Raw genomic sequence first — 18,145 nt, 5'->3', positions numbered from 1 at the left:
ACTCGTCCATTCCTGTGTTCGGCGAATATTTGTGTACATTCTTCGTGTTCATTTTTTTTTTTTTTTTCATTTTTTGCCGTAGATGGGGTTAATATGGGCTTAACGCGTTACGGACTACGCAGCAGCTTTGGCGGCAGGATTTTAAATGTCAGTACGAGGAACTCTATTTTAGGGCTGAAACAACTAATCGATAAAATCGATAATAATCGATAATGAAAATGTGCCCTGTATCATGTATATCTTGTCTAGTAATGTTTATTCCTTGTCTGGTTCACTGTAGTGCCCTGTAACATGTATGTCTTGTCTGGTTATGTTTCGTGCCTAGTCTCCCTGTCCCTTGCTTGTTATGTTTCTGCTATACCCTTTGCTTAGCTCCCATACTCCCAGCCTGCAGCATCCTGCACGTGATTCTTGTGTGATGTCTCATGCCTGTTCCAGGGTGCCTGCAGGATTTTACTTTGTTCTGGACTACATCCGCTGCCATATCAGGGTGCTGGTGTTTGGCTCCACTACCCTAGGTGCTCAACACCTGGGTGAGTGTGGTCACCCTGCAACCAGGCCCTGTCCAAACTCCACTACTGCACTGTGACTCCTGCATACAATCATCGGGCGCGCTGGGTCCTTTCAGTCATCTGTTTGGACCCAGTCCGTGACACCTATCCATCCTTGAAAAATGATATGCAATTTTTGTGTATACACTCAAACTGAAAAAAATGGGAATCATGGTTGAACAAACATTTACTTTGTTGTCTCTCCTCGCACCCCTTCTGCTAGTTTTCTCCCATTCCTTTCTCTCCCCTCCATCTCCCTCCCTTTACCTTTCCTCATTTCTCTCTCTCTCTCCTTTTCTCTTTCCCTTCCTTCTCCTCTCTCCTTTTTCTATCTCCCTCCTCTTTTATAAATTTATCGCATTCCCTATTTATCCCTCACTGTATAGGGCTGTATTTCATATTTAACCTGGGATGGTTCTTTCAAAAAAAACACATTTTCCATATTCCAAAAATCACATGCCTAGTTTGTAATACCAATAAAACATAATTATTAAATAAACTTGCATATCTTGGCAATATTAAAAGGCTATACAATTGCCACCTTTCATACCTGTATTGTCTGGCATAGAAGCTTGGTCTGTGTTTCTCTCCTTTCGAAAAACAATGTTACCAAACTGCAAAACTGCTGACACCATCTTCAACATTGCTAAATTGAAAAGGCAGAAAATGCATTATAATAATTACTGCTCAGTTGTAAATTAACTGTAAAAAGCATCATTGTGGCATTCCATTGTGGAACCAAACTTCAGCATGCCAACATTTCACCAATATGGCCTGCTATCAATGCCATGTTGTTTTTAAAAATCAAACAATTTAATTATTTCAAGGTCCAATCCTTGACTTTGGGCACAGTTGGCCTTGCATAGCGTTAAAAATTAAATTCAAGAAAATCACATAACTAGGCCCTTCAAGCTAGGGTTAATGAATATCCAAAGTGCCAGACGAATCGGCATTGGCATTACCAAACATATGAGTAAGACACCTTGTTCCAGCTTTTACAAGCTAATCACAAATGCTTTTGATTTTTATTAAAGCGACTGCTATGTTACATAGTTACATAGTTATATAGGCTGAAAAAAGACATGCGTCCATCAAGTTCAGCCTTTCCTATATCTGTTAATTTGTTGCTCTTGATCCAAAAGAAGGCAAAAAAACCCAGTTTGGCTCTTTCCAATTTTGCACTAACCAGGGAAAAAATTCCTTCTTGACCCCAAAATGGCAGTCAGATTTCTCATTGGATCAATAAGCCGTTTCACCATAATTAAAGATTATATCCCTGAATATTATGTTTTTCCAAGTATCCATCCAGTTGCAGTTTAAACGTCTGTACAGACTCAGATAAAACTACCTCTGCAGGCAGAGAATTCCACATCCTTATTGTCTTTACTGTAAAAAACCCTTTCCTCTGCCTTAGACTAAATCTCCTTTCCAGTTCCATTCTGACCACGCATGACCACGTGTCCTATGCATAGTCCTGTTTATGAACAGATTTCCACACAATGGTTTGTATTGGCCCCGAATATATTTATATAATGCTATCATATCCCCTCTGAGGCGCCATTTTTCTAAACTAAACAGATTTAAATTTGTTAACCTTTCTTCATAACTATAGTGCTCCATTCCGTTTATTAATTTTGTAGCCCGCCTCTGCACCCTTTCTAGTACTATGATATCCTTCTTTAGAATAGGTGCCCAAAATTGCACAGCATATTCAAGGTGCGACCTTACCATTGATTTATACAGAGGCAAAATTATATCTTTATCCCACAAATGGATGCCCCTTTTTATATACGACAATACCTTACTGGCCTTAGCAACCGCTGACTGACATTGCACATTGTTGCCTAGTTTGTTGTATATAACAATTCCCAATTCTATGGCATCCAACAAAAATGATAACTCACACATGATTTCCTCATGGCTGATTCCCATAATTTTCATTGACTCCAATGTCTCTTGTAGTATCTCCTTATCTTGTTGTCCAGGAATGGTAATATTGCCATTGGATAGAAAGCGATACTGGCTGAAAGCCTCCAATAACAAGTCGGCTACATGAAATAATACATGAATTAGTATATAACAACATGTTCTTTCTCATGTCACTAATTACATAGTATAATGCATGTGTAAGTTATGTGCTTATACTAGAAAGGTTTCTACCCTCACAAATGTTTTTTTTTAAATAACAAATTAAGAGAAAATAAAATGTCACCATGACATCACTGGGTTTAAAAACGTATAAGAGATAGCTTTAAAGGGATGTTGATATAATGGGGAAAAAGGAAAATAATAACAAAAATTAAACTAATATATGTACCACAATATTTCTTAGGCCTACCTCTACAAGTAAATAAATATATAAAAAACACTACCTTCTATCCCACTTAAGCTAGTAGTATTAATAAATATATTATAGAGTAATATGAAAAGTATTAATGTGACCCTCAAACTTAAGAAATAGAAGCATAGAGACGTGTACACTAATTTTTAATACTATAGTACATAATACTGTAGATAATAACCCCATCTTAGCTTGCCAAGTGCCTTGTGCAATAAGGGAAATATGAACACTTAAGTGTAAAAGAGAGACATTCACTGGCACTCTATGTAGACATAATCAGACTCTTCTCTTGTGGACATTTGCATCAGCAAACATCGTCTTCACTTCTGTTGTCTTACATCCGCTTGTTCAAAGATGCTATTTCTGTTTCCCATGACTGTAACATATCCACTTGCAATGACCTTACATAAAAATAGTCCCAATGAGGATAAAAAAAAAGAAAAATGCAGTTTTACTTTTCAGGTGTTCTCCTGCTCCTGCCACAAGTTGATAGAAAATATGAAACGTCCTTTCATCTTTAGCTTGCCGTATAGCTCTGGATTTCTCCAGTAAATCTGAAGAGCATTGTAAAGGATAAAGGTGATAAGCAAAGAAGGTTAATAAGATTAATATCAAACTTACATAGAACATCCATAATGACAGATTTATTAGGGCAATGCACATGTTGCATCATTATGTTTTTAAATACGTTTAATACTTATGGTTAATAAGTATAAGTTGAATACTTATAACTTAGTGGTTAACTTGTACCATTTCAGAGTAAATAAAACTTTAAAAAGCAAGTCTTTCATCTGTTGGTCCCTTGTGGGTCTCCCTGTGCCTACACTATACTGCTCACCCATATGCAAGTTTTATACTGGGGTCTGGGCACTGGCTGTATTTAAATTACTTTGCACCTTTTGATTTTATTACAGCAATCAGTCTTTTCGGGTAGGAGTCTATTAGCATGGCACATTTTGACGTGGCAATATTTGCCCACTCTTCTTTGCAAAAGCGCTCCAAATCTGTCAGATTGCGAGGACATCTCCTGTGCACAGCCCTCCTCAGATCACCCCACAGATGTTCAATTGGATTCAGGTCTGGGCTCTGGCTGGGCCATTCCAAAACATGAATCTTTCTGGTGAAGCCATGCTTTTGTGGATTTGGATGTGTGCATTGTCGTGCTGAAAGGTAACATAGTAACATAGTTCATAAGGTTGAAAAAAGACCAAAGTCCATCAAGTTCAACCTATATACATATTGTGTCCCTACTGTGTTGATCCAGAGGAAGGCAAAAAAAACCCTTATGAAGCAGATGCCAATTGCCCCATACCAGGGGGAAAATTCCTTCCCGACTCCAAATATGGCAATCAGAATAAATCCCTGGATCAACGTTCTGTCCCTATTAATCTAATATCCATAACTTGTAATATTATTGCTTTCAAGAAACACGTCCAGGCTCCTTTTGAACTCTTTTGAGTTTACCATAACCACTTCCTCTGGCAGAGAGTTCCATAATCTCACCGCTCTTACTGTAAAGAACCCCCGTCTGTGCTGGTGTAGAAACCTTCTTTCCTCCAACCGTAGAGGATGTCCCCTTGTTATAGATACAGTCCTGGGTATAAATAGGTCCTGGGAGTGATCTCTGTACTGTCCCCTTATATATTTATACATAGTTATTAAATCCCCCCTAAACCGTCTTTTTTCCAAACTAAATAACCCTAATTCTGATAATCTTTCTGGGTACTGTAGTCCTCCCATTCCCCTTATTACTCTGGTTGCCCGTCTTTGAACACTCTCCAGCTCCACTATATCTTTCTTGTACACTGGTGCCCAGTACTGTACACAGTATTCCATGTGTGGTCTGACTAGTGACTTGTACAGTGGTAGAATTATTTCCTTGTCGTGGGCATCTATGCCCCTTTTGATGCACCCCATGATTTTATTTGCCTTAGCAGCAGCTGCCTGACACTGGTCGCTACAGGTAAATTTACTGTTAACTAAAACTCCTAAGTCCTTTTCCATGTCAGTCGTCCCCAGTGTTTTCCCATTTAATACATATTCCCAGCCTGGATTTTTCTTCCCCATGTGCATAACCTTACATTTATCTGTGTTGAACCTCATCTGCCACATCCCAGCCCAAGCCTCCAACCTATGCAGATCCATTTGTAATCGTGCACTGTCCTCTATTGTGTTAACCACGTTACAGAGCTTAGTATCGTCTGCAAAGATTGATACTTTACTATACAATCCCTCTACAAGGTCATTAATAAATATATTAAAAAGAATAGGACCCAAGGTGAACTTCCTTTTCATCTTCCTAACGGACACCTGAAGGTTTTTTGCCAAAATTGCCTGGCATTTGGAACTGTTCATAATTCCCTCCACCCTGACTAAGGCCCCGGTTCCAGCTGAAGAAGAACAGCCCCAAAGAATGATGCTGCCACCACTATGCTTCACTGTGGGTATGGTGTTCTTTGGGCGATGTGCAGTGTTGTTTTTGCACCAAACATACCTTTTGGAATTATGGCCAAAAAGTTCAACCTTGGTTTCATCAGACCATAACACATTTCCGCACGTGCTTTTGGGAACTTGATGTTTGTTTTTGCAAACTTCAGCCTGTTTTTCCTTGTAAGAAAAGGCTTATGTCATGCCACCCTACCCCATAGCCCATTCATATGAAAAATACGGGAGATTGTTGTCACATATAGCACACAGCCAGTACTTGCCAGAAATTCCTGTCGTTCCTTTAATGTTGCAGTAGGCCTCTTGTAAGCCTCCCTGACCAGTTTTCTTCTCGTTTTCAACAATCTTGGAGGGACGTCCAGTTCTTGGTAATGTCTCTATTGTGTCATATTTTCTCCACTTGATGATCACTGTATTTACTGTGTTCCATGCTTTGGAAATTCTTTGTACCCGAGTAATATCAACAATGAGATCCCTCTGAAGCTTAGGAAGCTCTCTGCGGACCATGGCTTCTGCTCTGAGATGCTTCTAAGCAAATGTCAGGTAAATCTTACAAGAACAGCTGAACTTTATTTGTGATTAATCAGAGTCACTTTAAATGATGGTATGTGTGTAATGACTTATTTAACATGAGTTTGAATGTGATTGGTTAATTCTGAACACAGCCACAGCCCCAGTTATAAGAGAGTGTGCACACTTATGACAACCAGGTTATTTTGAGTTGTGCCCCCCCCTCATAGATTTCAGTTTGTTTTGCAATTGAAATGTTCACGTTATAGGTCACAAGGTTGAAAAAGTTCTGACATGATTTATCTTTGTCTCATTCTTTAACATCACAAGAACCTGGTATTTTAACAGGGGTGTGTAGAGTTTTTATATCCACTGTACGTGGTCCTGGGTCAAGCAAATCTTCAGTTTTTATGTAAGTATACACTTTTCTTTTTTTATTACATTGGGTGAATTTATGTTTGCGCAAATAATTTGTTATTGTTTATGCACATTTGTGGTCCATGTGTTGAGGTTGCAGCACACCTTAAATTAACTTGTATAATTAAGCACTTAATATGACTTATTGCTCTGAATGATTAGGTAAAACAGATCAAACTTCGACTGGCAAATATAAAATGTAAACTACCTCAGTTGGAATAGAGGCTTCCTATAATCGCTGTAAGGGCCACTAGGAGGTGCAATCTTGTAGTCCATCAAATTTATGTAAAATACCCCTAAAATTAATCCAATGATTGGTATTCTTATCTATGCTAAAAATAGGGTGTAACCTTAGAGAAAGAAGTCAAAGTTAAATGGAGAGAAGAACACTGCTTTTGGGGAAATGACTGGGATCATCAGATAGGAGGGTACAGACAGCCAGGGGACAAAGCACCCACATAGTTAAACAGTCCAGTGGTCGGGGTAGGCAGTGCAGGTTCAGTAAGGTCATAAAGCCAAAGTTTTGGGACAGAAGATATTTGAGATAGTCTAGCCAAGGTCAGAAGCCGGGAGGTAAAACAGGGTCAGACTGGTTCAGCAAGCTAAAGCACTAGTGCAGGAATCAATGACGTCTGTACCGGGACAGACACTGCAGCTTGGAACACACAAGCACTGATTGAAGCAAGAGCACAGGTTATGTAGGGTCACAGAGGGAGATCAGTACTGAACCACTAATCAGAAAGCTGCCCAGGCACAGAAGACACCCGCTCGCTGGCAGAGATCAAGTTATGTCTTGGCACGCAAGCTTTGTAAGGAGGGGGATGCAGCCTACACTGAGCAGGAGCAGGCCTTGGGCCTGACAACTACTTCATCTGCTTGTAAACAAATAATACATTGGAAATTTGAGAAGTCGCTTTGGCTACAAAGTAGATAATTTCAAGGATACAGGTCTCAATGTTGGCTCCAACAATGTAACCAGCAACATCAAAATTGATGCGAATAAATTTACCCTGGAAAAGAAAAAAATCATAAATGATTTATAATTAAAAATATTTTCAGAGTACAACTAATGTTTCAATGCAGTGTTAAGGAAAAATGAAGTACCTGGTTTGCTCATAAGTCACGTTATTATTTTGATGCTTCCTAAACAGTTAAACCTTTGTATAAGAAACTAACTATGTTCCACTACATAATTCTGTATCTTAAAAAATAATGCTTACTAAACAACTTTAACAAAAAAAAACAAATGAGAGGTGATTAAAAAGCCTTTCAGCAGTATACAGTCATGTATACTCTCTAATTATATGGCTTTACATATCGGAACATAATAATCATCTGTTCCTTAGCAGGTCTACAAATTAGGTAAATATAACAGATGTCATAATTTATTCAACAAAAATAAAGCCAAAATGGAGAAGCCATGTGTGAAAAACTAAGTACACTCTTGTTGCTTCTATGGGAATTAACATGCTAAGTAACAGTGATTACGTGACCACCTCTATAAAAGCAAACATTTTTGCTGTTTTCTGATCTGGAGCATTCAGGTATGTGTTGACACAATGCCAAGGAGGAAAGACATCAGCAATGATCTTACAGAAGCAATTGTTGCTGCCCATCAATGGGAAGAGCTATAAGGCCATTTCCAAACAATTTAAAGTCCATCTTTATATAGTAAAGAGTCACGAAGTGCTCAGCAATGTGAGCCAGCGCTTGAGAAAAACCCTATTGGGTTGAAACGTCGCCACTTGTGTGGAAATAAAACTGCACTGATTTATTCACATTGCTGAGCACCTTGTGACTCTTTACTACATTTGAGGGTGTTGGGTGGAACCCTGCTCGTGCAATTAAGGTGCTGTCTGACCGTCTCCTAAGTACATTTTCCTATACTGAGAAAGATTATTCAAAAGTGGAAAACATACAAAACAATATTCTTAAAAGGGAACATCCCAGCAAATTAATCCAAAGGTCAGATTGTGTAATGCTCAGAGAAATTGCAAAAAACCCAAGAGCTACATCTCAGACTCTAAAGGCCTTGAGTAGAATGTTAAATGCTAAAGTTCATGACAGTAGAATTAGAATAAAACTGAAACCCTTCCAAAAGTACGGTTTGGAAGGGTTGCCAGGAGAAAGCCTCTTCTCTTATAATTATTATTATAATTCGCTTTTATTTATATAGCGCCAACAATTTACGCAGCACTAATTACAATACATATATTCAAGGGGTATGACAAGACTAGAATCGATAGACTAAGACAAACCGATACAGTATGTGGAGAGAGCCTTGCTCGCAAACTTTTGAGAATTTTTGACAGAGTGAAAGCTGAAGGTTTGGTCTAAGTGAGTTCCATCGGTTAGGTCCATCACAAGTGAAATTTGTAGACAAAGGAGTTGTAAGAGACTGATAAAGTCATACATCAAACAATTACCTTAAGTTATTCCTGCTAAAGGTGGTTCTACAAGTTATTCAATCATAAAGTGTGCTTCTCCATTTTGGCTTTATTTTTGTTGACTAAATCATGACACAGTATAATACGTCATGTGTTGTTCATTTGTAGATGTACTTACCTAATTTTTAGACCTGCTAAGGAACAGATAAGTGTTATAATTTCCAGATTTGTAAAATCCTTTTCACACTACTATATCCTTTGAAGTGAGTGTGGGAGCTCTACGAAGCCCATAGTCCTCACATTCCAAATTTGTAAAACATAATTAAATAATTAACTTTCAAAACCCCCTGATACTTTTCTGGATAGGATAGATGAAATTCCCAGGCATATAGTACATATACATGTGTGAATGGTTTTAAAAGAAAGCCCCACTAATACTGAAAGCAAAAAATACCCAATATTTCATTTGGGGCATGTGATCACAGTACCAAAAAGACATGGTAAGTTTGCCAAAAATGCTCCCATCCTCAAAATACTTCATCCTTAAGGATCCTTAACCCCTTACTGACTCCTTACTGGCAAGAACCCAACATATCAGCATACTAATGATTTGTATTTGTCTTCTATTGTTGGTATTTTATAAATAAATAAATAACTACTTACAAATCGAGATGAGTTGTCATTTTTCACAGTCTTTGCATTCCCAAAAGCTTCTAAAATGGGATTGGCCTGTAAAAGCTGGTGTTCAAGTTCTCCCTGAAGACAAAAACATTTTTTTATATATATTTGCACTGCCTCCTCATACCCTACAGGCTAAAATTTACAAACAGAGCTCTTAACATAGCACTTTATGTAATTCTAAACGTTCTCCTAACCACCTAGTCTCTCTTGAACCTCCAGGATTTCGCTTAAACCACACCTTTTCTCTAGAGCTTCTTGCATCACTCTGTCAAATTCTTATGTACTTACTGAAGCTTTAAATATACACAAAAAAAACCCCAAAAAAACAACTGTGTATCCTCAGCTTATTACCTCATCCCGTCCCAGCTTTAAGACATCCAGACCACTGATTTCTGCATGTAGACTTTATAACAATCATCTATGCCCAAGCAATCCCATACATTTTAATATGTTAACTATAGTCCCTCCAACTTCCAAATAGACTGCAAATTTATAAAAGCAGGACCCTCCTTTCCTTGTTAAGTTTGTTTATATTATTAATTGTGTGCTCTTCCCTAAGCTGGAGCTTTATAAATAAAACATAATGTCTGAATACTAAGTGTAGTGTTCCAAAGAAATGAGACATTGGTATTGGGTAGCCAACCTAACTGCCCCACGTAGATTACCTCTCTGTCATAATAGCTACACCAGGATTTGAAAAACCTCCCCAAAAGTCATTTTTACAGACAGGAACTGTCTCTTAACACTGAGTTTGTTCCTAGCTTTCCCTCTCTTAAATAATATCTTCTTTTGTAAGTCCTTTGAGGAGATTGAATGCTCTTAATGTTACTATATATATGAAAGTGAGAAAAACACATTTAAATTTAATGTTTGCAAATGACAATGAACTGGTAATGATTTATTCTTTAATAAAAATAACATTTGCGTATTTACTTACATATGATACAATGCTGGAGTTCTGTGGCCAGGTAGCAAACCGAATAGAAAATGGAACATAAAAAAAAACTAGTGTTATTAAGAATCCACAATAAGGACAACATTTTTAAAACTGAAAACAATAACACAGGTGAGGTGATTTATAAAGAACATGGTATACAAAAGTGGTACAATAACTAAACCCTTCTATAAGTTTCTGTTTTCTGTAGCATTTAAAAGAACATTATTAACCCCTTCACGTCCGGTAACATACCAGATACTTCATGCCCAAGTGGGCTCATTGGTTCTGTGACATACATGGTACGTCATGCAAAAAAATTCCCCCGGTTGCCACAATTGTGGTGATTGCGAGGGCACTGCTGCTGCTGTCTACCCAGGTGTCATTATGGCAGCCCCTGAATGACCCTGCCCTAGAAAGCGATAGGGGTCATCTAAGGTAATAACAAAAAAAACACAAATTCATAAAAAAAATTAATACATAATTATTACCTGATCGCTTGTCAGTGAGATTTTTGGTCACTGATTATTGATCGGTCTCCCTGATCAATGACAGTGGCCTAAAGTTGTCACTTACAAGTGATCTGATAGCTATACATATAAAAAAATACAATATATATATTTAACCTAATAAAATGCTATGTGACCATTTATTAATGACCTTTTTGGTCACTAATCACTGATCCGTCTCACTTCAATAGCAAAGGACCTTTACTGTGTCTCAAATGACAAATGACATAGGCCCAGTAAATAATTATTATTATTATTATTATTATACTTTATTTATAAAGCGCCGTCAGATTCCGCAGCGCTGTACAAGGTAAAAATTTTACAGATAACGACAAGTACAAAATGACAAGCAATTGACATACAGATACAAGAGGAATGAAGGGCCCTGTTCCCGCACAAACTTACATTCTAGGTGGATAAGGGGTGAGAAACAGGAGGTGAGGACTACGTGGTAGTGAATTATGTTAATGTAGGGGGAGTTTATGTCAGTGGTAGCCTTCCCTGAAGAGAAAAGTTTTTAGGGAGCGTTTGAAGGAGGGTAGAGTTGGTGAGAGTCAGACAGCACAGGGAAGGGAGTTCCAGAGGGTTGTGCAATATGAGAGAAGTCCTGTAGGCGGGCATGGGAGGAGGTAATAAGTGAAGATGCAAGGAGCAGGTCATTGCTGGATCTTAGAGGGCAGGCTGGAGTTGCTGATGAGGGAGGATAGGTAGAGATGAGCTGTGTTAGTGAGAGCTTTGTAGGATAAAATGAGTATTTTGAATTTAATTCTGCTATGGATGGGGAGCCAGTGGAGGGACTCGCAGAGAGGGGCGGCAGATGCAGAGCGTTAGGTGAGATAGATTAGCCTGGCAGATGCATTGAGCACAGATTAAAGAGGGGATAGTCGGGAGAGAGGCAGGCCGGTAAATAGGTTGTTGCAGTAGTCTAGATTACTAGGGAGTGGATTAGTTGTTTTGTGGTGCTGGCAGTCAGGAAAGGACGAATTTTGGAAATGTTACGCAGTTGGAAGTGGCAAGATTTAGAGAGTGATTTCATACGAGGGATAAAAGATAGGTTAGAGTCTAGGGTCACTCCGAGGCAGCTGACATGTGGTGATGGAGAGATAGTGGCAACAGTGATAGAAAGGTCAGAGAGGGGGAATAGAGTTAGAGGGAGGGATTAGAAGTAGCTCAGTCTTAGACATATTTATCTTGAGGTGGTGAGAGGCCATCCAGGAAGAGATGCCAGATAGGCAGCTGCTGATCTGAGAGAGGACAGATGCAGAGAGATTGGGGGTGGAGAGATAGATTTGTGTGTCGTCTGCATAGAGGTGGTTTTGAATCCAAAGTGGTCAATGAGTTTTCCAAGTGAGGAAGTATAGATGGAGAATAGTAGAGGACCCAGGACAGAGCCCTGAGGTACTCCAACAGACAGAGGCATTGAGGAGGAGGAGTCGCCAGCAAACGACATAGAGAATGATCTGTTGGAAAGATATGAGTTAATCCAGGAGAGAGCAGTGTCACGGACACCAACAGAGCTGAGAGTCTGTAGGAGGAGGGGGTGGTCGACTGTGTCAAAGGCAGCAGAGAGGTCAAGTAAGATTAAGATAGAGTAGTGGCCATTGATTCTAGCAGATAGAAGGTCATTTGTGACTTTGGTGAGAGCAGTTTCGGTTGAGTGCTGTGGGCAGAAACTGGATTGCAGGGGGTCAAGCAGGGAGTTTGAGGACAGAAAGTGGGTTAGACGGTCGTAGATTAGTTATTGGAAGTATTGATATGGGGCAGTAGTTAGCTCACATTTTATTATTTATATTATTATTTTAATGATTTTTTTTTTTTATGATTTTTTAAATGACTAACCTTTTTTTCTGCTTCTCTGTTTCAGGATGGAGGGGGGTGAGAGACTCCCCTCCCCGCGATCCCCCTGCACCGATCACACTGTGATCTCTATGCAGGTCCTCACAGACGTGCATAGAGATCGCAGCGTCTGTGCCTCATCGGAGGACAGGATATCCCCTGCAGGGGATATCCTGTCCTCCGATGAACTTCCGGGTTACGTCAGCAGTGACACCGGCTGCCGGAGAGGAAGATCTAGGTCCCCTGCAGCGCTGCTGGGGATCTGGATCTTAGTCTTGTAGTCAGACCTCTATTTGAGGTCTGATTAGAAGACAACCTCAAATATAAGACGATGGTTATTTTTCAGAGCATTTATAATCGAGCAAATACGGTATTTGCAGGTTGTCTTTGAGAGCATAACATTAGTTCCTTTGCTAAATATGACTATTTTTGTTTGCTGCAATTTTAAATGGAATTAATTTTCAACAAAGAAGATTGAAACCCAGACAAGTACATTTCATAATTTGTTAGACCCCCATACTTCACAAAAATATGTACATGGACTTCAGAAAAAGGCAAATAAAGTTGTCATATTTATGAAGGTTTAATAAAATAATTGCCCTGAATGACTGCTGAACACTTTGTGGCTTGACACTTAGTTTCTTTTATTTCTACTTTTAAACTGTGAAACATTCAACAAGATAACATTATGGGGCAAATATCAATCAACAAAAGCATACAAAAAATGTCACACAAACATGTTTCACTAATCTAAGTTCCTTCCAAGGACAAAGAATGCCTTACCTGCATTGTGTGTTCTTTTCGTCCTTTCTGTGATGAGGCAACATGAGCAAGATACTGAATTACTTTTTTTGTGTTTTCTGTTTTGCCAGCTCCTGATTCCCCCCTGCAATAAGGTAGCATTATGTAGGTTAAATCATGGGAAAATGTTGAGGGAGAAAGGATTAAAGAAGTAAAGGATGTCAGAAAGGTATGCTTAGGAGAAAGAAAAAAATAGATCCTGAAGATGGCTAGCAATATATATATATATATATATATATATATATATATATATATATATATATATATATATATTATGCAACATATGTCTAATTGTCAGGGATATTAATGGGATAAAAAAGGCAAAACCAATATTCTATCACAATATTATATCACAAGTTTAAGCTGTAACAATGAAACATACTATATGTCCCAAAATGGAAGTGCCGGCACCGGAAGTTGTATACCGTTCTGCGTAGAATAGATGTCCCCCGCCGGCCCCGCAAGACACCCTGGACTCTGCACTGGTAAGGAAGATTGTTAAAGCTTACCGCGCAGACGTTCACCGGCGAGCGTAAACAACCTCCGCTGCCGGCATGTCTGCACGATGTGCTTTAACAATCTCCCTTGCCGGGACTCCCCCCGTGGGAATTCCTGGCAAGGGATATTGTTAAAGTACACCGAGCAGACGTGCCGGCAGCGGAGGTTGTTTACGCTTGGGCGATAGGAATTGCGCATTTCTGCGCTAAACTCCGGATATAGGCCGCACCCCCACTTTAAAGACTTAAAGTGGGGGGAAAAAGTGCGGCCTATATTCGAGCAAATATGGTATATATATATAATACAAACATCTGACACCGTGATCCCCGTAGGTGAGCTCTCGCTCTTTGAATCTAATTATTATATTATTTTATTGAGTTGGGTTAATTCCAGGCTGAGCCTGGACATAATAATGTTATATTTCACCTTTCTTTTCACCCCGTGGGACTTTTTCTGGGGTGGGGGGGTTAGCATTTCACACTCTGCCCCAGGCAGCACAATGTCTTGGGCCAGCCCTGTTCAGATGATACACAAATCTACCTGTCTTCTCCTGATCTCTCTCCATCTCTCATGTCCCGTATTACCAATTGCTTGTCTGCTATTTCTTCATGGATGTCACAACACTACCTGAAACTTAATCTTTCTAAAACTGAACTCATTATCTTCCCTCCTTCCATCTCCACTCCACTGAATTCTCTATCACCATTAACAATACTACTATCTCTCCTACTAACCAGGCCCGATGCCTTGGGGTCATCCTTAACTCTTAACCTCTCCTTCATCCCTCACATTCGGTTCCTCGCCAGATCCTGCTGCTTGCACCTAAAAAACAAGTCTCGCATCCGCCCATTCCTCACCCAAGAATCCACAAACACTCATTCACTTATCGGTTCCCGTCTTGACTACTGCAATACTCTTCTGGTTGGCATTCCACTGTCTTGACTCTCTCCTCTACAGTCTGTCCTAAATGCTGCTGCTAAGCTTATCTTCCTTGCACGCTGCTCCTCTTCTGCTTCCCCACTCTGAGAAACCCTCCACTGGCTCCCTATTGCCTTTAGAATTAAATTTAAAATCCTGGTACTAACATATAAGGCCCTCCATAACACTGCTCCTCCATACATTTCTGCCCTCATAAGCAAATGCTCTATCCTTACGTTCTTCCCATGGGCTAAGGCTCTCCTCCTCCTCACTTATCACCCCTTCCTTTTCCCGTCTACAAGTTTTCACTCGGGCTGCACCATATCTCTGGAATCTACCGTATTTGCTTGATTATAAGACGAGGGTTTTTTTCAGAGCAAATGCTCTGAAAAATACCCTGTTTAGATACCTCCTATGCATTTTGCCAATATTTGTTGTAGTTATCCACCGGCTGTATTCGCACAGAATCATTTCTTTGGAGCACTGGCAGATCTCTTGCACCTTTGTTATAATAATGTTCCTGTCATTTTTGGTTTTCGTGTAACCTGACTCGAGTCTGCTCCAGAAGTTTGGGTTTTAGTAGCTGTTCACTCATTGGCAGAAGAGTCTTCGTTCGCCTGCTCATAAGCCTTTGTACTGGACTACTGGACAAACCCTGGCTTGGTGTATTGCGTTGATCCAATAAAGACAGATATATATATATATATCTGTCCCTGCTTGCTTTGCCTTCCGCATCAGCCCCTTTACAGTTTTGACCGCAGACCCTGCTTTTCCATTACTTTGCGGGTATCCTGGGGATAAAGTCTGATGGTCAAACTCCCGCTTTGTACTGAAATCTATAAATTCCGCTGATGAAAATTGTGCAGCATTGTCTGAAAACACAATATCTGGAATGCCATATCGTGCAAAATGGGCTTTTAATAACTGTGTTAGATCTGGTGTCCTTTAAATGGTCCACTTCCCAAAAATTAGAAAAATAGTCCACAGTTATTAAAAAGTCCTTGTTATCCCAAGTGAAAAAATTACTTCTTTTAAAAGTTTCAGTGTCTTGTCATTTTCTGTGTATGTTTGTATTGATTGTAGCCGTTCTTGTATCAAGGGCAAATATTCGACCATATTGATAGTCTCGATGTCTTGAGCTATTCCTTCGTCCGTTGTTATTGGTAAATAAGCTCTACTGAGGGCATCTTCAATAAGTAAGTCTTTTCCTGGACAGTAGCAGATGGTGAAGTCATATTTCTGCAGTCTGAGCAGCATACGCTGCAACCTCTTTGGAGCATTTAATAATGCTTTCTTTGTTATACTTTCTAACGGCTTGTGATCAGAATGCACTACTACAGGTCGACCATAAGTATACTGATGAAACTTTTCCATCCCGGACAACACAGCTAACAATTCTTTTTCAATTTGCGCATATCCACATTCTGTTATAGTCAGTGCTCGACTTGCAAATGCAACAGGAATCTTCTCCTGCATGAGTGTTGTCCCCAGGCCTTTCTCGGATGCATCACATTGTAAAACTTGTTCCTGTTCTGGGTTATAGTACTTCAGAATTGTGATTTCTGCAATTGCCTGCTTTATAGACTCAAATGTTGTTTGCTGGTGCGCCGTCCATTCCCATAGTGCATATTTGTGTGTCAGCTGTCGTAGTGGTTCACACATTTCTGACTAATGGCTGCAAAATTTAGACAGATAATTTACCCAGGAAACGCTGGACCCCACGCACATCTGTAGGTGAGGGCATTCCTTGAATTGCCTTGACTTTTTCTGGATCCACTTTCAATCCCTGAGATGTTAGGAGATGTCCAATGTATGATACTTCCGTCAACTTAAGTTGCAATTTTTAAAAATTTGGTTTGATATTGTGTTTCCTACATCTTTCTAAAAATAGAGTCATTTTTTTATCATGATCCTGTATTGCAGACTCCATATTTTCACCTTATCCTATCACCATATTATCTGCATATTATCTGCTATTGTTTTGATTCCTGGAAGTCCCTCCAGAGCTTGGTTGAGCTTCTGCTGAAACACTTCAGGGGCCGGACTTATTCCCATAGGCATTCAAAGCCACCTATATCACCCAAATGGTGTAGCAAAAGTTGTCAAATAGCTAGATTGCTCATCTAACTCTACGTGCCAAAATCCATTTTTGACGTCACAGACAGAAAATATTTTAGCCTTTGAAAGATCTGGTAAAATATCATCAATTGTAGGCAATAGGTAATGGTTTCGTTTCAGTGCCTTATTAAGAGGTTTTGGGTCAATACAGATTCTTAATTTTCCCAATGGTTTCTTGACTATCACTAGGCTGCTTATCCAATCTGTGCTCTGTTGTACTGGTGCTATTATACCTCTTTTCTGAAGGTCTTGGAGTTCTGCTTTCAGATGGTTTACCATGGACACAGGCACCCTCCTTTTGGGAGTTTTGTTGGTTCAATTCTATTATTCACTTCTAATTTATATCTACCTTCCAGACATCCATCTCCCTCAAATACATCTGAGAATCTTGCTTGTAAGGTATGCAAATCAATAGGTGCCTGGCTGTCAGTTTGCTGTGGCCCTGTGTGACAATCCATTGCCATAATGTTGTGAAACTGCACTTGTATTAAATTCATTGCCTGAACAGCTTTTATTGCCAGCAGAGGAACATGGTCACCCTCATTTACCACTGTCAATTCCAACCTATAACTTTTGTTGTTACGTGGGTTTTTCAGTTTAATTCTGCACTTACCCACAGGTTTAAGAATGCTTTTATTGTACATCATTAGGACTTGATCTGTCGATTGTATGTCTACGGTCTTATTCAGCAGATGAGATGGAATAACATTGCAGCTTGCCCCACAATCTAATTGAAATTGGATGGGCTTTTTGTCCAGCATCATAGTGGCAAAGAGCTGGGTTGCTCTGTTTGTAATTGGTTGTTGTATTACATTTACACTGTCTGCTTCAGGTTGTAACTGAATCCACATCACATCCTCATAACTATCTGATTCTGCGTCCTCTATGACGGCATGTACTTTCATGTGCTTAATGTTTTCTTTCAGCTAACACTGTGTAGAAAAATGGTTGCTTTTGCCACAACTCCTGCATGTCTGTCCATAAGCTGGGCATTTCTCTTTGTTTCTCTCATGTCTTTTTCCACAGTATTTACACAGCAGTAGATATCCATTACTCTTACTTGCATTAACATGTGCCTTTCTTACTTTTGACGTTACAGCATGCACCATGGAATGAGAAGGACTCTCTATCATTTTCACACTTTGTCTTGTCAGTTGTGAGGCTCTACATATTTGGAGACATTTTTCAAGATTCAGCTC

General features: G+C 39.5%; 1 protein-coding gene across 1 annotated transcript in view; it reads right to left on the bottom strand.

The window, feature by feature from the left end:
* Nucleotides 1–18,145, bottom strand: part of LOC149286350 (myosin-10-like) — a 222,921-nt gene that overhangs the window by 163,945 nt on the left and 40,831 nt on the right. The window contains exons 4-10 of the mRNA XM_089494253.1: nucleotides 13,395–13,497; nucleotides 10,270–10,290; nucleotides 9,315–9,407; nucleotides 7,211–7,274; nucleotides 3,348–3,446; nucleotides 2,456–2,599; nucleotides 1,102–1,197 (exon numbers count right to left, since the gene is read on the bottom strand). Coding sequence (XP_089350379.1) covers nucleotides 1,102–1,197; nucleotides 2,456–2,599; nucleotides 3,348–3,446; nucleotides 7,211–7,274; nucleotides 9,315–9,407; nucleotides 10,270–10,290; nucleotides 13,395–13,497 — 620 coding nt within the window. The remainder of the gene's footprint in view (nucleotides 1–1,101; nucleotides 1,198–2,455; nucleotides 2,600–3,347; nucleotides 3,447–7,210; nucleotides 7,275–9,314; nucleotides 9,408–10,269; nucleotides 10,291–13,394; nucleotides 13,498–18,145) is intronic.

This window comes from Sceloporus occidentalis, unplaced genomic scaffold (genome assembly GCF_023333645.1).
Source record: "Sceloporus occidentalis isolate IW3139 unplaced genomic scaffold, rSceOcc1.0.p SCAF_70, whole genome shotgun sequence".
Classification (NCBI taxonomy): domain Eukaryota; kingdom Metazoa; phylum Chordata; class Lepidosauria; order Squamata; family Phrynosomatidae; genus Sceloporus; species Sceloporus occidentalis.
This window is presented reverse-complemented; position numbering and strand designations above follow the sequence as displayed.